The sequence below is a fragment of the Physeter macrocephalus genome, chromosome 16 (genome assembly GCF_002837175.3).
Source record: "Physeter macrocephalus isolate SW-GA chromosome 16, ASM283717v5, whole genome shotgun sequence".
Taxonomy (NCBI): Eukaryota; Metazoa; Chordata; class Mammalia; order Artiodactyla; family Physeteridae; genus Physeter; species Physeter macrocephalus.
In genome coordinates, this window is record NC_041229.1 from 46,549,847 (window position 1) to 46,569,638 (window position 19,792).

General features: G+C 43.8%; 1 protein-coding gene across 2 annotated transcripts in view; it reads left to right on the forward strand.

Moving 5' to 3' along the window:
- Nucleotides 1–19,792, forward strand: part of ME3 (malic enzyme 3) — a 199,181-nt gene that overhangs the window by 82,357 nt on the left and 97,032 nt on the right. For both annotated transcript variants that reach the window (XM_028500996.2, XM_007124907.3), the window contains exons 3-4: nt 13,217–13,350; nt 16,322–16,471. In XM_028500996.2, the coding sequence (XP_028356797.1) occupies nt 13,217–13,350; nt 16,322–16,471 (284 nt within the window). The remainder of the gene's footprint in view (nt 1–13,216; nt 13,351–16,321; nt 16,472–19,792) is intronic.

The following is a 19,792-nucleotide window of genomic DNA, read 5'->3' on the forward strand; positions in this document are numbered from 1 at the left end:
CCGCGACGGGAGAGACCACAACAGTGGGAGGCCTGTGTACCACAAAAAAAAAAAAAAAAAAAAAAAAAAAAAAAAAAAAAAAATGGAGGATGAGAATGAGGAAGGTGGATAAAAGAGGAAAATCTCAAACTATTCAGGAGATAGAACATCACCTAGATCTGGTAATGACTGCAAATTTGGGCTGAGTTGTGCGGAATCCAGGATGCTTCAAATTTCTCATAAGCTACCGGATGATACCATTGCTGAGTAGAGAGTGTGGGAGGGGAGTCTGGCCTGGAAGATGAGTTTGATTTGCAACATGTGGTGTTTGACAGGCCTATGAGACATGTAGGTCGGGATGCCCAGGAAGCAGATGGATGTCTGTGTCTGGAATTGAAATGATTCTGGAGACATAATACAAAGCATTGCTTTTGCCAACAAATTATCACCCAACCTGCTTTGTTTGAAATAACGATAGCTGACATTTACTTAGTGAGTCCTTACTAAGCATCAGATACCCTGCTACATGTGACACACATTATGAAGTGCATACTTTTACCAGCCCGGTTTTACAGAGGAGGAACCTGAAACCTGAAAAGTTAGGTAACATGCCCAGGTGCATCTAGTAAGGGTCAGAGCTGGCATTCAGTCTTTTGCAGTCAGACTCCATCACTCGTAATCATTATCCTGTGCTACGGTGTTTCTCAAAACGTTTAAACCACAGCCTTCAGTTAAAAATACACTTTACATCACAAACCAGTACACAGATATACCATATACACGCACACACACGTGCACACACATACACTTGAAATTAAGCAAAAGTTTAGCAAAACAGTACTTGTCCATGCTAAATGTGATACAACCTGGTATTTTCTGATCAAGTGTACATCATTTTTTAAATATTGGTTGCTCCCTATTAAATTGATTTCACAGTCAGAGCTGGTTTGATAAACTCAGCTATATTTATTTCTCCTGGGTTGAATATTTCCCTTCTATTCCCAGCCCTGTCATTCTCCCACCTTGGGGGAAAGAACACTAAATGTTGCTGAATGCTTTTCCCCTTTCCCTCTAGAGAAGGTATTAAATGTAATAGGCTGGGGTCTAGTGGGATAAGGCCAGCCAAGAAAGTCTCAATTTAGTAGACTGATCAAACTGTCTTTAATGTGGCTGACAAACGTTATTGCAAAATGTTCAAATCACAACAAAGGATGCAAAACAATGTGTGCAAAATAGTGATTACAAGTATGGACTTTAGTGGCACACAGACCTGAGTCCGTATTCCAGCTCCACAGCTTATTAACTATATAACCTTGGGCAGATATTTTACTTCATATGGTTATTGTAGAAGGATAAAATTCAAATAGTGCATTGGTTCATTCCATCTCTACACAGCCTGTCCTTTAGTAGGCACTAAAAAATGGTACTAAAATCTTTATTAATTTAATAGAAGTTATAAAATATAAACCAACCCACAAACTGAATATTCATCTGTAAAAGCAAATGAAATTTCCAGACTATTCAACAATGACCCAATCAGTCATTCAGTGGTGTATTTAGTCAATCAGCATAAATTTAGAATAAGCTGTTCGTTTGTCCTTTAAAGGAGACTTTAAATATTGACTGTACTTATCACAGGATAGAGGTTTTACAAGAGCTTGGTAGCTAATGGCACTAAATATAGCCTTGGGCATAGAACTGTTTATTTTGAGACATTTGGAGGAGAGGTCACCCTGCAGTTCTCTGTGAATGTCAACATCGCTTCCTTCAGAGGACACAATGTCTCTCTAGAATAGCCGAGCCACAATTGTAGGAATTCCAGTGGCCTTTTAGGAAATCACCAATGGAAAGGAACGATTTGATTAACTAAGTACCTGTGGACCCTAAGCACAGAGGTCCCAGAGCTGATCATGTTTCTGAGCTGAGAAATTTTTTAAGAGATTCTCAAATTCATTAAGTGCAAGGATTAGACCCTATCTCAGGAGGAAATCATGAAACCATTTAATGTTGATGTAAACTAAGCACTGGTAAGAAGAAAAACTCACATGGTTTGAGGTTCTACATTTCTCCTTTCCCTTTGTTTTAATATAAATCTAATTTAAAAATGGAAATACAGTTCAGAAAGCATTCCCAGTACTTCAGCTTTTAACTTTCAGCCCCGCCTCCTGCTGTCACCACAGAGAAGGAGACTGGTTACCCTGATCCCCTGTATGCACATCGGTCATCTGTCTCCTGGGCGGAATGACCCTCCTCCCTGGTTCACCTGATCGGGGGGCAGAGTTGAGGTCAAGGCCCAGGAGGAGGAGGATTTGGTTAACATCAGGGCTGGAACAGGTTAACAATGATCTGCTGGACAGTTGCCCTGGAAGATGAACTTGTCCTTGGTCGGCCTCACGTCCAGTGCTGGCACCCCTACCCACTTGACGGCACACACCAGGCATGCCCGCACAATGCCTGTTCAGTGTCTGTTTGCTTTATTGCTCCTGGTCATAGTTCACTTTTTGACCCAGTCCTCCCAGGCTGGGCCCATCAAGGAGCCGTCTGGCTGTTGGAGGAAGGAAGCGGTACTCCCCTGTCCATCACCTTCCTGTGCCATTACCCTGTGGAGGTTCAGCTGAGTTAGAGGGCCATCAGGGTGCCAAGAACAATATTATTTAAGTTTTAAATCATAGCCTCTTGGGAAGAGAGGGTCATGAAGCATTCAAACCGCCGCAGGGAATTTTGCCAACAGAATGATTCATAAGCCTTCCAACTAGCCACCTCTGTTCCCTTGTTCAGTTAGGACAGAATCCTAGAGTCACCAAGGATTTCAGGAGAAGACTCCTCCACTTCTCTTCCACGTTGGTCCTTATCCAACAACTTTGTGTAAACTAGTCTTCCAATGGCAAAACAATTGAAAGAGCCATTATTCTCACATGCTTTTGACTGGCTTGTACTAGCCACACGCCCTCAGCATGACATTGACCCACCTGGGCCTTAATTGCCTCTTCTATAAATGGGGATAATAACACCTGCCCTGTTTGGGGTCAAATGACGTAAACCACATGAGACCATTTTAGAAACAATAAAGCAGTAAAAATATGCAAGACGTGCTCGGCAGAGGGGCACACAATTCATTAGACATCGTCCCTGCCCGCAAAAATCTTATTGTCTTGCAGGGAAAACAGACAAGAAAGGAAATAAATACCATAAAGTGCAATTGCTAAATTGCTTAGTCGCAGCCTTTTTAACATCTTTTTGCCACATCTTTGAATGTACAAAGAGATGCCAGCATCTCAGTGTTCTTTTTCGACTGACACAACCACCCAGTGAATGCAGCAAACTCAGAGAGGTGAAGCCACTTTCTCCAGAATCACACAGCCAGAAAGTAGAGGGACTGAATGTAGAGCTTTTTTCTTATGGTTCCCTTCCCCCATACGGGCTGTGTGTTCGTTATCCCATGGAAGGAAAACGGAAGTGTAATCCCAGTAGAGCAAGAACTGCGCACATCATAGGTGGAACGGTTACAGGCAGCCTCCATACATTTGCAGCACCAAAGCCCAGTCTTTGAGCCCAAAACTTGTTTCGGGTTGGTTCTGAGCAGTAAGGAATAGCGTATCGTCCACTCTCCTTTCGGGAATTTACACTGTGTTTCTGGATCTGTAATTTTGCATCTGATCACAGAAGTACGTCTGGGAGGAAGGCCATTCTCAGGGCTTTGTCTGCTAAGACTTCCCGATGCCTGTGTTTCTAAGACCCCCATATATCCGTCCCAGACGTGTGCTCAGGGCCCCTCATAAACCTGGGGTTCAGTCAGAGAACAGGAGCCTCAGTAATCCTACTTCCTGTCTCCAACTGGAGTCCACGTCACCCTAACTCATAAAAGTCTCAAACACTGAGTCCTGAATTACTATGCAGAAGGAGGAGGAGATGCCTTCCGGTCCCCTAACAGCTGGTCAGCTTCCATTGTACAGTTTTGGAGCTGCCTGCCCCCAGCTCTGTCCCGGCAGCGACTCCTCTCTGCTGTTGCCGTTTACTGATGGAAGAAGCTGGCCAGCTGTAGCATAAGCAGTCAGCTCAGAGCATGACGTAACGGTGCTGGAACAGAAACCTTTACTGGTGCACGTGTGCCTGCTAATCCTTCCTTCCAGTAACGACGCTGCTCTGAGGAAACATGGCTACGTGTATGTCATGGGCCAAGTACATAATCGCAGATGTACAAACACTCCTGTTTGCAGATAGGCTGACCAGCCTGGTGCTCATACAGAGGAGCACTTAGCAGTGGCTGAACCATTAAGGTCACTGGCTCCATTTGCAGAAGCAGAATTATTCTATCTCCAGTCAAATCAAAGCCAGCTCAGTCGACAACCTGTTTAATCTGTCCACTCTCAGGAGCAGCTGATTAGCACAGAGGAACGAGTGTGAACTTTGGAAGTGTATGGATCTGGGTTCTACTCCTGGTTTTTCCATCGACCTACTGTGTGACCTTGGGCAAGTTACCCCTCTGGCCTCAGTTTCCTAGTCCATAAAATGGGGATAATAATCCTTGGATTGTTAACTCAGGGTTGCCATGAGGGTTAAATGAGATGACCAGTATGAAGTGCCTGTCTCAATGTCTGACCCAACCCAGTGGATGTTCGGTGAAAGCTAACGGTTGCTCTTGTTATCGGTGATGATATTTTTGTGCTACAGCCTGTGTTAGCTGCTTCAGAGTGTCTGCTTCCCATTACCTCAAGTTTATTATCTGGTCATTAACGGTCAAGAAATCAAACAGGAAATGCCCTTCATGTGCTAAACTGTATGACACTGACTCTGAGAGAAGATGGAGAGCCCCATGAGATGGGGCATCAGGGAAGGCCTCCTGGAGGGGCAGCCTCTACTGGGCATTGGAAGATGGATGGAGGGGGGAAGTGGTCAGAGCAAGGTGGACAGGGGTCCTGACATGAGTCAGAGCATGGCAGCCAGAGTGAGTGTGCCTGTTGGGTGGGGTGGAGGACGGGGGGAGTGCATGGAGCCTTGCCTGGGCCATCGGACAAGCGGTTACGCTGGATGTGGTGACGTCACTTCAGCCTCTGTTCCTCCAGCCCCCTTCTTCAGGATGAGCCCCTGACCACCCTTCAGGGCTTATCTCATGCATTGCTAATGAGCTCTCTTGTGTCACCCTGCCCCATGAACAAATAGTCGCGGTAATAAGGAGAACAGTTGGCGTTCACTGAGCACTTCCTGTGTGCCAGTAGCCGTGCTGAGCATTTCACTCACGTTATTTCATTTAATCCCACAGACATGAAACAGGCAGCATTCCATTTCATAGGCTGGAAAAGTGGCCTGCCCGAGGCGGAGGCCCAGGATCACCAGTACACGTTAATCCACGTGTCTTTGCCAGTAGACTCAGGAGTATAGTCACCGGCTCCTGTTCCTTTCAGGACTCCCTAGTGCCTAACAGGGTACACCTAGCACAAAGTAGGCACTCATAAATGTTTGAAGAATGAATGAGAAGAGATTGTCAAGCGTACAGCAAGGCTCTGGATCCAGAGGCAATAGGCAGATCACCAAGAGGGGCTTGGGAGACCTCAGGTTGGGAAAGGTCAGTTTTTGAGGAACATCGGGAAGCCTGGGTCTCTGGACAGCAGGAGGCTGATGGGCTCACTGCCTTTGACCCCTGCCATTTGATGGTGGGATCTATTCAAATATCTTCTCTCTGATGCCAGTAAGTTTTGTCCTGGGTTGAGCCCACGGGTGGAATTTACTGGCTGAGCCAGAGATGCTCATTCAGCGAAGATGATAAAATAGGTTGATGGTTAAAAGATTAACACTGGTACAGTGTAGGCACTGACCAATCAAAACAGTCCCAGGCCTTTAGTGCTGAAGCAGGATCTTGAAGCCAGCTGCTTTGCCAAACATTAACCCATTGGTTGTTGGATCTTGGGGAGGTTCCAAAGGTTCCCTGGGAGAAGCCAGAGCAGCTTGGTAGGGGCACCTGACTGGGGGGAGTAGTCAGAGCAGTGGCTCTGTAGAGATTCAAATATTTCAAAAGAGTCATAACTAGTAGGTCCCTACTGGTGTGTCCTGGCTGAACACCACAAGGTTGCTTTCTGCTAAGAAAGTCAGCCATTTTTTAAAAGCCATTTGTCCTATTTTGAGGACTTTGTTAAAACTAGATAATATGACCCCAAACTATTTAACTAGGCATACAGAAACTGTAGATTCTCAATGTAGTAAGAATGAATAAGGACCCCCACTGTCAACTCCTCCAAGTTGTACAACCCTACTCTTACCTTAGGACTTCTGATATACCTTATGGGAATTGTGACTTTTTGACATACAGACCAAGAGCCTGAGTAATTAGTAAAGTTTATTTCTTTCGTAGAGAAATGTAAGGTCTAATACTTTTCCCTTACACCCTAGTGAATCGTCTTGTGCCTATCCTATTTTGGAAGACATGGTAAAGCTAAAGTGCCTGCGTTTCTGCTTTGCAAACTTGTAAATCTGAAGTTGCCTTAACATTAGCTTCAGGATGAAAAGAAGCTTCTAGAAGTATTTTTTTTTAAATCCCTGAAATTACCAGTTGCTAAACAGTCATACTTTTTCCTGAAATACAAAAGAAGTTGGTGGCAGTCAGACAAGAGAAACACTTAACCTTGTAGAAAGAAGCAGACTCTTATTAAAAACCACAATGGTCATTAACAAAGATGATGTCATAATTAAATGCCCGGGCCTGCCTGGGATCCTACAGCCAAGGAGAGACAAACCCAGTCTTTACTAAGCCAGTGAAGACTCACCTGCTTGATGGTGTTTAGTGAGAGTGCCCAGTCTCCAGGGCAAGCTATTTCCTGCAAAAGGATCAAGGACCTAGGTGTCATACCATGCTTGCAAAGCTGGTAGCCAGCACAAGGAGTTTATGAACTGGTGACTTTGGGCTTTGATGAAGAAAACGTTGGGAATTTTATGTGCGGAGTGTACTTTGCAGAGGCTCCATGAGTCATACTTTCAAACAGAGTCGAGCGTATCCTGATAGGTCTTTCTTAACAGTTCCAGCAGTTCTTCTGAGAGGAGGAACAATTCCTCAGGATTTTCATAAGCTGAGTCATCATTATTACTTTATAAAAGCATAATAGGAGCCAGAATTCATAGTTTTGGATATTCCGAGGTTAAAAAACAAAAACGAAGAGGAAGTAGGGAATAGCCAATATTCGCTTTTTTCACTCTATTTCTCTTTTTTTCCACTCCTCTTTCACCCCTCACCATCCCAACTCACATCTTCTGAGGTCCATCTCACCAAGGTCCTGGCAGGGTGTACACTCTTATAAGTGGCAAAAATAGAGCCTATGATCAAATGTTGACTGTCACTTACCTCTAGTCAAAGAAATCATCAGGAAAAAGCTTATCACACCGAACAGACTTACTGATTATAAGATGCATCCTGGTTTAGCAAGCAATAAAATATGGGGTAATAACTATGCAACTTCAGGAGCATCATATAACCTCTCATGGTCAGCTGTCTTATCTGTACAGTAGAGGCTGCAAAACTTCCTCACAAGGTGATTGTTAGGGATGGAGTGAGATTGGGTATTTATTAGTCCTTTTCTTAGAGCTGATGATAGCAACAGCTAGGTGAGGATGATCAATATATGGGCTTGAATCGCCCTGTCCTTATTAAACTCCCTGTAAAAGCACTTGTAATAATTGTAGATGAGGTATTTTTCAGCTGGTGGAGGAATGAGTGGAGCTGACGCTCCCTACGTTTTCAAGCTTCCCCTCCCCATAGGAGTCTGGGGAAGCTAGACAGCCATCAGCGTCATTTAGTTCTCACTTACCACCCACACAGCCTTCACTTCTAGGAGGAACCTTGCGTTACTTGGGGCTCATTATGACTAGGGAGCTTAAACAGGGTTGCCCCAGGTATCATCAGCCTTGACTACAATGGGGGTCATAATAACAGTATTAATTAATGAATTATTTAATTAAAAACTGTTCTCAGCCCCCTACACAATCCCCCCATGGGGATTCTGGTCCCTTCCTTGTTGATGTGTGCCACCCATGGAGCCACTCTGGGGCTTGCCACTGTGGCCATTGCCACAGTGAGCAGGTTGGGAAAGCTGAGGAAGCCTCGACCAGGAGCTTCTAGTCAGTGCTAGGGCAGCCCTCATTCAGCAGAGCCACCCAGAGTTCTACACGGAAAAGGTGTCTCTTTTTCACAGTGTGTTGCACATTATCATTTCAGGATAAAGGCAGGGCAGCTGGGGTCCCCATGTCCCTCAGTATCCCTTATGAGAACAGGTCCTGCAACTTCTGCCAGCAGACACTGTCTCCAGAGGGCTTAACTGGGCCAGGGAGCAGAGTCCATGACATCCTACTTGTCCCCCATCTCTCCCTGCCAGTGCCCAAACCAGAAAATGCTGTTCAGTGAAAGACACCAGTCAGAGAATGACAAGACAAGCCACGTACTGGAAGAAATATTTACAAAACACATGTCTGATACAGGACTTGTATCCAAAATATGCAAAGAATTCTTTTAAAACAGCTTTATAGAGTTATAATTCACATACCACACAATTCACTCATTTAAAGTATACAATTCAGTGGTTTTGGAGATAATCCATTATTAACTCTTTAAGTTGTGGTAAAGTATATATGTATATTTACAGCAAAATTTGGTTAAACCATTTGTACAATTAAGTGTCATTAAGTACATTCATAACGTTGTGCAACCATCACTACTGTCCATTTCTGAAACCTTTTCATTTCCCTAAATAGAAACTCTGTAACCATTAAGTAATAACTCACCCACCACTTCCCCACCACCCAGCCTTTAGTAATCCTAATCTACTTTCTGCCTCTATGAATTGCCTATTCTAGATATTTCATGTAAGTGGAATCATACAATATTTTTCCTTTTGTATCTGTCCTTCTGTATCATAATGTTTTCAACGTTCATCCATGAAGTAGCATGTATCAGAATTCATTCTCTTTTATGTTTGAATAAATTTTATTGTACGTATATACATTTTGTTTATCTTTTCACATGGTGGTCACCTGGGTTGATTCCACCTTTGGGCTATTGTGAATAATACTGCAATGAACATTGGGGTACAAGTAACTGTTCAAGTCCTTGCTTTCAGTTCCTTTGGGCATATACTAGGAGTAGAATTGCTGGGGTCATATGGTAATTCTGTGTTTAGCTTTTTGAGGAAATGCTATACCATTTTCCATAGGGGCTGCCACACTTTACATTCCTACCAGCAATGTACAAAGGTTTCAGTTTCTCCATATCCTCACCAGCACTTGTTATTTACTGGGGGTTTTTTGGTTTTTTTGTTTTGTTTTCTTTCATTTTTTTGTTTTTTTGGTTTATAGTTAACAGCCATCCTAGTGGGTGTGAAATGGTATCTCACTGTAGTTTTGATTTGATTTTCCCTAATGACTAATGATGCTGAATATTTTTTCATATGCTATTGGCCATTTGTATATCTTCTTTGGAGAAATGTCTGTTCAAGTTGTTTGCTCATTTTTTACTTGGGTTGTTTTTGTTGTGTTGTAGCAGTTACTTAGAGACTGGATATTAAACTGTTATCAGACCTACGATTGCCAAATATTTTCTCTCATTTTGTATGTTGTCTTTTTTAATATATAAATTTAATTAATTTATTTATTAAATTATTAAATTTTTGGCTGCATTGGGTCTTCGTTGCTGCGTGTGGGCTTTCTCTAGTTGCGGCTAGCGGGGGCTACTCTTCATTGCAGAGAACGAAGCCATCTCATTGCGGTGGCTTCTCTTGTTGCGGACCACGGGCTCTAGGTGCACGGGCTTCAGTAGTTGTGACTCGTGGGCTCAGTAATTGTGACTCGTGGGCTCTAGAGAGCAGGCTCAGTAGTTGTGGTGCACGGGCTAAGTTGCTCTGTGGCATGTGGGATTTTCCCGAACCGGGGCTCGAACCCGCGTCCCCTGCATTGGCAGGAAGATTCTTAACCACTGAGCCCCCAGGGAAGCCCCTGTACATTGTCTTTTCACTTTCTTGATAGTATCACTTTATGCACAGAAGTTTTTAGATGAAGTCGATTTATCTAATTTTTTCTTTGCTGCTGGTGCTGTTGGTGTCATATCTAAGAATCCATAGTCAAACCCAGGGTCACGAAGACTTACCCCTATGTTTTCTTCTAAGAGTTTTATGATTTTAGCTCTTACATTTAGGCTATTGATCTGTTTTGAGTTAATTAGGAGTACAGCTTCATTGTTTTGCATGTGGAAATCCAGTTGGCCCAGCTGCATCTCTTGAAGAAACTATCCTTTCCCCACTGAATGGAATTGGCATCCTTGTCAAGAATCAACTTGCCACAGATGTATGGGTTTATTTCTGGACTCTTATTTCTGATTCTATTCTGTTGATCTATATGTACTTATGCCAGTACCACACTATTTTTTTTTTCCTTTTTTTAAAGCACCACACTATTTTGATTGCCACAGTTTAATGTTAAGTTTTGAAATCTTTTTTTTTAAAAACTGGTTTAGGTTGTTTAAAGCCCCTTGCTATTCTGTATGAATTTGAGGATTGGCTTTCCTATTTCTGCAAAAGAGGCCATCCAAATTTTGATAGGGATTTCATTAAAACTGTAGATCAAAGGACTATTAAAACTCAACAGTAAGAAAAAAACAATTAAAAAATAGGTGAAAGATCTGAACAGTACCTTACCAAGAAGATATACAGGTGAAAAATAAGCATATAAAAAATGCTCAACATAATATGTCAATAGGGAGTTTCAAATTAAAACAATAATAACATGCCACTACATATCTGTTACAATGATTGAAAATTTTTAAACTGATAATACCAATTGCTAGAGAGAATGTGGAACAACAGAAACTCATTCACTGCTGGTGGGAATGCAAAGTGATACAGCCACTTTGGAAAACAGTTTGGCAGTTTCTTAAAGAGCTAAATGTAATCTTACCGTATGATCCAGCAATTGCACTTCTGTGTATTTACTCAACTGTTTTGAAAATTTATGTTCACACGAAAACCTGCACATGAATGTTTATAGTAACTTTATTTATATTCACCAAAAACTGAAAGCAACCAAGGTGTCCTTTAGGTAAATGGAGAAACAAGCTGTGGTACAACCAAACAATGGAATGCCATTCAATGACAGAAAAAAAATGAGTGATCAAGCCGCAAAAATACATGGATGAACCTTATGTGCTTATTGCCAAGTGAAAGGAAGCCAGTCTGAAAAGGCTGCATAATGTATGATTCCAATTGTATGATGTTCTGGAAAAGGCAAAACTGTAGAGACAGTAAAAAAAAAAAGAAAAAAATCAGTACTTGGCAAAATTCAGTGGAAGGAGGGGTGAATAGGTAAAACACATGGGATTTTAGAGCACTGAAACTGTATAGCATTGTACTATAGTACAATACTATCATGATGGTTACATGATATTATGCCTTTGTCAAAACTCATGGAACTTTACAGTACAAACAATGGACCTTAATGTATTTAGATTTTTTTTAAAAATATTTAATAGGTTGGAAGATCCCAGGAAGGAATGCAGACTGTGATAAGAGAATCTAGCCGTATTACAAATATGTGATACCTCAGTGAAGGGGGTTCAAGGAAAAGTGCTGATCTAAGTGACTTCGGAAATGAGTGGAGTTTATAAGAGTAAAGGCAAAAACAATGACACATAAGCACTATACTCTAGCTCGTAAAGTTGTTTCCCACTGTAGTACAGGTTAACAGTGTTCATACTACTATATGTCAATAGGGAGTTGCAAATTAAAACAATAATAACATACCACTACATATATATTACAGTACTGAGTAATTAAGCATATAGATGGCAGATGATGGGAACTAAGTCTCTCACTGTTGGAATCAGAATTCACAGACCAGCAAGGTGATGAGGCTAGAATGATCCATGTGGTAATGGGTTAGAGTTAGAGACATTAGTATGAACTGATATTTAGCTTAGTATAGATTCATTTCCTTACTCTGTCAACTGAGAGGGACTGAAAACAAAGAAACTCCAGTAGCAAGGAGCACAAGGAATAAGTAGAACCCAGATTGTGGTTTCTAATACCATGCTCCAAAAAGGGATCCAGCCTCTGAAAAAGAATGGCTGATTCTAGGACTTGGGCAGGCAATGTGCAAGATGAGCCTGGAGCATCTTGTAGTGCCAGAAAATAAGAAGTACTAATGAAAAAGAGAAAGGGAGGAAAGGGAAGGGAAGGGAAGGGAAGGAACAAGCAAAATTATAGGAGTTAAAGGGACACAGAGCCAACTGAAAGAGTTTCCAATGGCCAAAGCTAGAACAATTTGAGCAAAAAAAATGCATAAGACAGTATTGGATTATAACCCAGAGTATAAAACAAGTACCCGTGAGTTCATTCTAATATAAGTTAATGATTGAACAAACAAATGAGACAAATATCCCATGCAGAATTCCAAGTGACTTTACAGTGGAGAGACCTGACAAGCACTACTTCAGCCAAGTGATCATGGTCACCATCAACATGGTGAATCATGTTGCTAGTATGTGCCTTGATCTAATGTGGTGAAAATGGCACTTCACCTCTGTGGTCTTCCTCCTCAAAACCCATTACCCCACTACAGTCATGAGAGAAACATCAGACAAATTCCAGTAGAGGCATAGTGTACAAAATACCTGACCAGTCCTCTTCAAAATGCTCCCAGGTCATCAAAACCAAGGAAAGTCAGAGCCAAGAGGAGCCTTAGGAGACATGATGACTCCATGTAATGTGGGATCCTGGAATAACAAAAAAAGGGCATTAGGTGGAAACTAAGGAAATCTGAATAAACCGTGGACTTTACTTAATAATAATGTATCACTGTTGATTCATTAACTCTAACGAATGTACCTTACTGATGGACGATATTAATAATAGGGGAAACTGGGTGAGGAGATATGTGGGAACTCTCTGTACTAGCTTCTCAGTTTTTCTGTAAATCTAAAACTGTTCTAAAGATAAAATACGTTCTTTAAAAAATAAACAAAAATAAACCAAAAGAACCCCTGATGATATAGATATTTTCCATGTTTTTCTAAGAGGAAGCTGGAGCCCAGAAGAGTCAAGATAACTGGCACACGTTGCCCAGCTACTTAAATGGCAAAAGTGGGATTTGAGTCCAGGGTCCTTGCTGTTGAGTCACAGTGACTTTGGCCTGTCTGTGGATGGAACTCTTCTGTTCCTTGGTTTCCTTCATATCCATTTATGTGTGTGTGTTTCTTTCTTGTTCTCCCCAGGGCATGGCCTTTACCCTTGAGGAAAGGCTGCAGCTTGGGATCCATGGCCTAATACCCCCCTGCTTCCTGAGCCAGGACGTCCAACTCCTCCGGATTATGAGATACTACGAGCGACAGCAGAGTGACCTGGACAAGTTAGTACCTAAAGTCTCTTCTCTCTCCCCAGAGCCCCGGGCTTAGCTGTCTGTTTCCTGTAGTCCACAGAGGGTTCTCTGGATAATCTCTAGCCAGGAAAGGCTGAGAGCCCTGAGAGATCCCAGATCCATCCCTGCCTTCCATAGGGTGATGGTCTCCTTGAGGACCAGGGCTTGTTATGATCAAGGCACAGTCAGTGTGTCCTGGGAGGACTGGGAAGGGAGCCTGAATTCCAACCAGTGGAATCTGGTTGGGCCCCCGGGAAGTGATGGAATCAGAGTCAGCCCAGGAAGCACCAGTAGGACTTCAGCATTCAGCAGTGGGGTTCACGGAAGGCATTTTACTCAGCGGGATGAAGTGGGGCAAAAATGTAGGGACAGGTATGTTAAGGAAGTGGTACGTGGCCCAGGTTCCTGGAATAAGGGGAAAGTGGTGGAGAAGAGGGGAAATGGACAGGGGCACCTTGAGAAGGACCTGGGATGTCTTATGTTGGAGGTTTAGGGGGAGTAGTTAACAACCCTGCCGCCCCTCTGGTTCCTCCCCAGTGGGGATGTAGATATGAAGACCCAATGGGGGATCACAGGGTCAGCTTTATCAGTCTTACTAAAGAAGGCAGTGACCTCACAGGTCACATGGCGATGAATTGGCACAGCCAGGATTTGAACACAGGTAATTAGCTCCAGAGTCTGTGCTTTCAACCTCTATGCTACACCATAGCTAAGAGGCGTTGAAGCTTAGTGGCTACAAGACTAGACTCTAGTACTAGACTGAGTTCAAATCCTCATTTTACCACTTAACAGCAAAAGTTCTTTAGCCTCTCTGGGTCATTCCCCATCTGTACACTGAGTATATCAGTGGTGTCTAACTCATAGGGTTGTGATGAGGATTAAATACATTAGTATTTGTGACGTGCTTAGAACAGTGCCTGGCCCATAGTTGGCACTATGTGAGAGCTTGTTAAATAAATGTGTCATCTTGCCATGGGCTCCAGCAGAAATATAGGGAGAAGATAAGTGTTCCTCTTACATATCCATAGAGCTTAATGGCCAAGACTTTGGGTCCTTGAGGGTGTGGCTATCCCCCTAGGGGCTGAGTGCAGCAGCTTGTCAGGATCTTCCCGTGTCCCCACAATACCATCCATCACTTCTGAGCGGTAGTGGGTAAGGAAGCCTCTGCCCCCTCCCCCCTCCCCCTCGCCCGCAGCACTAACCTCTATGGTCGTTACTCACATTAACTCCAAGGCCATACTGCAGCCCAAGACAAACATTCTTTCCCTCTTGTTTATTCCACTCAGATTGGGTCTAGCCTCATCACCCTGAAGAGCAAACCAGAAAGTACACATTGATTCCAGCTAACAATATTAGACGTGCCCTAACTTTGAACAATCCGAACTTCTCTCATTTGTTAGGTTTGCAAAGAAGAATTAAAGTCCAAGGTGAAATCTTCTTTCCTAAAGATATTAAGCCCTAAAACTCAAAATCCAAAATCGTTCCCTTTCCAGTTCTTTCCAACTAGATGGGCCTCACGCATATGCCTGGGAAGATGTGCCAGGCTCAGGGGGCAGAGGCCTGATGCTGGGGGCGCTAGGGGGTTTGCTCCTGACACCTGCCCTGTTGACTACTCTGACCCACTCATTCCTGGAGTTCCCTCATTTCAGCAGGTGCTTAGGGGGAAATGCTAAGGACGCTCCCCAGCTTCTTACGGGTGAGGACAGTGGAGTGCCGGTAAATGTTTAAGAACTGGCTTTGGGGCCGTTGGGTAGGGATTTAGAGCATTTGCCAGTTTCCATGGTGTAAATACTCCCACCATGGCCAATTTCAACTCAACAACTTGACATCCCTGAATGCAGAATTGAGAAGTGATGTGTACAAATGGCTACTGAGTTAGGGAATCCTTACACTGGTACTGAGCTGAGATCCTGGCTATTCTAAGCATAAATCCTCCCTTCCGAAAAGTGCCTCCTAAAACACGTTTTTTAGCTCTGAATCAGTGTCTTCGGTGAAGAAGAAGAGGCTGACGCCCCAAGAAGTCACAAGACTTCCTCACAGTCACACAGCTAGTGAAGAGCAGAGCTGCGATTCACACCCAGGACCCTGACACCACACCCAGGGGTCATTCCCCTGTCAGAGCGTCTCTGTCACCCCACTCCATGCCAGGGCCTCACGTGCCTTCATTATCTCTCCCAAACTGTTGTCCCAAAAGGTTGCAATATCAGCAGTCACTTACACCTCATTGGGAGTTTCAATCCCTTGGTTTTTTCTCCCAGACCTTTTTTGCATTTTTAGGAGTGTGAATGAAAGGCTTTTTTCCTGGCTTAGTGATTTCAGGCTTCAGGAACTAAGTAAGAGAGAGATTTGGGGGGAACATGCTTCCTGAGATCACTTGGTACTCAACCACTGGTGAACACTGCTTGTGACAGGAACCAGCCCTGTGCGGTAGAAAAGGCCGGTTCATATATCACTGGTCCGCCCAGTATTTTCCTTGACCCTCCCCCATCCCCAGAATACCATTATTCTGTTGTCATTCATTAATGTCCACATAATAATAGTACAACTAACCGTCCTGCATCATAGTTGAGAGCGCAGATTCTGGAATCAGATTGCTTAAGTTCAGATCCCTTGGGTGAATTATTTCATTTCTCTATGCCTTGATCTCCTTGTCTCTAAAATAGTCAGAATTATAGTACCCACCTTCCAAGTCACTGGGAGGCATGTTCCCCATGTTAAATGAGTTAATGAAAAATATTTAGAATAGCACCTACACCACGTGTAGTAATAAGCACCATAAGGCAGGTACTATACTCCACATTTCATAGATGGTGAAACACATGCTTAGAGGAGATGGTGACTTGCCCATGAAGGTGCCATTGAAAATAGCTGAATGGGAGCCCTGGGTCTTTGCATCAGGGGCCTTCCGTGCTGCCGCAGATGGTGCTCATGTGATAGCTTGGTTCTTGTCTCGCCTCCCGAGGTACATCATCCTCATGACGCTCCAAGACCGGAACGAGAAGCTCTTCTACCGAGTGCTGACGTCGGACGTGGAGAAGTTCATGCCTATCGTGTACACGCCCACCGTGGGGCTGGCCTGTCAGCACTATGGCCTGACCTTCCGCAGGCCCCGGTGAGCAGTCCTGGGACAGGGGCTCAGGGAGGGGCTGTCTCATGGAGGGGAATCAATCTTCCTGCTGGCCCTGCTTGTTGGGACTCCGGAGGCGCTTTCTGATTGGGGCAGCAGCCCAACGAGACATTTGTTTTTAAGCAGTTGCTCAGTGAAATGACCCCATGTGCAGAGAAATGAGCTGAGAGAGTATCTAGCAAGGGGATAGTGGAACTTCTTCACCTCGGAATAATAAATGCCCGACATGTTGTTCAGAGTTGGCCTGAGAGGTATTTCAGATTGTTTTTCTCTCCTTATTTACCTCCAACTTCCTCCCTCCCTCTCCCCCTCCAAACCCTGCTTTCCTGGTCATCTCCAATGTGCCAACAGCTCTCCTGCCAATTCAGGCCCATGAATAATGGAGTGTTGAGTGCCAGAGACTGAATTCTTTTGCTGATTCAGAGAACCAGTATTCCTTCATCTGGGTTTGACTCAGATTCCACTCAAATCATCATTTTATTAGGCAAAAATTTGGCACTGCATTTTCTTTCAGAGCCAAAGAGTTTGGGGGCAGTTTTCTAAAGGGATCACCTGGTTTTTTTTTTCACAGTGAGTTCAGCATATACATTTTTTTAAAATTAAAAAGGAAAAAATGGGAGGATTTTCAAGTCTTCAGTGCAAGGTAATTGTCAACACATAGTTCTAGCACTGATGATTAAAGAGCTCCTGGGTTTATTATATGTCATGGAACGTTGTTTCGGTCTGTGTTAAAATACGTAAATTTACAACATACTGTGTCCAGATGTGTAATTTACATTTACATGGAATTTATAAATCTGTGTTTATAAATCATGTGCTATGTGGGGAACGTGTAATCATGGATCCAGAACATCTTTTGTTAATTTGGAAAAACAGTCTTCCGGTTCTGAAGGTAGCATTTGGGATGAGCATTGCAGGCTGAGCCCAGGGAGTCCCCAGTGTTACCCTTGGCAGAGGGCAGCGTGTCGCACCTCGTCTGGGGGAGGGTGTCCGGCTGTTGCAGCAGACTCGTCCTCATCACTCAGAGCAGCCACGCTTCTGCCATTCTGGGGCATGGGGTAGGGGTGGTGTGTGGGGAGCGAGGCAGTGCACCAAGGCCCCATAGCAGTTCTGGTCTTTGACCTGCCTCTTTCAACAGGAAAGAGACTCCTGTTCTCTTATTCTCATCCCTAAAACCAACACTGGCAGAGACCTTGGAAGCTGATGGTACATATCTGAAGGATGCAGGACCCTATTTACCTCCCAGTTCCTACTCAGAGATGGTCCTTGCAGGTCCTTCCTCTTGCACAGTGCAGCTCAGCTCATGTCATTTCCCTCCTCTGAGGCTGTCAGCAGCCACCTGGGGCTTAAAGAAACAAGTCGAACACTTTGACAAAACTAAGCCTGGCACAGCCCAGATTGTCCTCAAAAATCCCATGTTCTGGCTCCCCTGATCTAGTCTCCTTGCCCAAGTATGCCTGGCATTCTCTGCATGCCTTTGCACATGTAGTCCCCTCTGCCTCAGACTCCTGCATTCTCTCCTTTCCTCATTCTCTACCCGTCAAAATTCAAGTTATCCTGCACACCCCCCCTTCCAAGCGTCTCTGTGGAGCCCTCCCTGATCCACGCCGGCCTGAACTGATCACTCCGCTCGCAGCCTCCCACACGATCCATTACACATATTTCTATTCCATAGTTTTACTGTTGGTGCTTTATGTTTTTAATTATTTGTGTATCAGCCTCCTCTACTGGAACACAAATTTCTGGAGGGGGCAGGAAATGCATCAGATCCATTTCTCGAGTAGTCAACCTTCAGATGGGAAGGTAGCATTGTTTACTGAGTGAGAAGAAAGAGCTAGGTGTTCACAGTCAGCCCCATGGTTTAGTCTCCTTGACCTTGGGCAAGTTTCTTAACCTCTCTCAGCCTTAATGTCCACGTTTATCAAATGGAGGTAATAGTGCTACCTACCTCAAATAATCATTGTGAGGGTACAATGTGATAAGTGTGGTCAGGTACCTGGCATAAATGTTAGGGTCTGTTTCCTTCAGTAACTACTGGGAGGAAGGAAGGACTGATAAATGTAGAGTTCTACTATATGTCTGCATTTTTTAATTTTTGCAAAGAAAATTGAGTCGTTGAACACGTAATGAACAAACGTGTAACTACAGATGTGATTTGGCTCTTCCAGACTCATTGTTTCCTGAAGAGGTCCTTTAATCCTTAAGGCATGGCTCACTGCTGCCACTGGCTTGCAGCTGAGATCGCATGGAAATACACGGCCATCCCACTCCCCTCTCCACTCGCAGGCTGTGTGGGAGCCCTTCTCCACAGGCACTGTGGACTAGATTGTGAATTCAGCTGTTGTCTTCAGATTAACTAGTATCAGGCTGGTGATGGTAGAGTTTGCCTCCAGGATCCACTCCAGAATCCAGGAAACACGCAAGACTGAATTTGAGTGAATGAGCAATTCTGGAGCAGTTACTAGGTGCTGAGCATCATGTTACACACTGTGAAGTTACCCCCAAAGAACAAAGTACAGTTCTTGACCTCAAGCAATAATAATGTAAGTTGAATACGATAAAAGTTAAAAGGAAATAAGAGATTTAATAGGGACAAAGGATTACAGAAGCACAAGGGAGAGGAATATTTCTTTTCCCTGAGGGCAGCAGGAATGCTTCACCTTGAAGGCTGAATAGGAATTCCATGGGTGGAGAGGAGGGAACGGCCATTCCAGGAAAGGGCTTGGTTTTATCAGCTTTGTAGACAGCCTGGCAGTCAGCTCCCTTAGGTATCTCCCCACCTCCTCTGGCTGGCAAGGAGGGCAATGGGAGGGGACCTAAGCCTTTACATCCATTAGCTTATAATGGATCTTCCCAAAGTCCTAGAAGGTTAGTTTGTAAACAGTGTCATTCATTTCACAAATGAGGAAACTGGGGTGGCCAAAGGAAAGGAACTGGTCTGAGATCAACATTTGGCAAGCAGTTTATAAAGTGACAGTTCTGACAGTGGGAATCAGAGGAAGGCCACACCAAGGAGATAACATTTGATCTGGGCCATGAAAGATGAACGCAAAGAATTGAGACAAAAAGTCTTTGTCGCTCTTAGATAGCCTCATCCACCAGAGGGCAGACAGCAGAAGCAAGACCTACAATTCTGCAACCTGTGGAGGAAGACCACATTCACAGAAAGACAGACAAAATGAAAAGGCAGAGGACTTTGTACCAGATGAAGGAACCAGATAAAACCCCAGAAAAACAACTAAATGAAGTGGAGATAGGCAACCTTCCAGAAAAAGAATTCAGAATAATGATAGTGAAGATGATCCA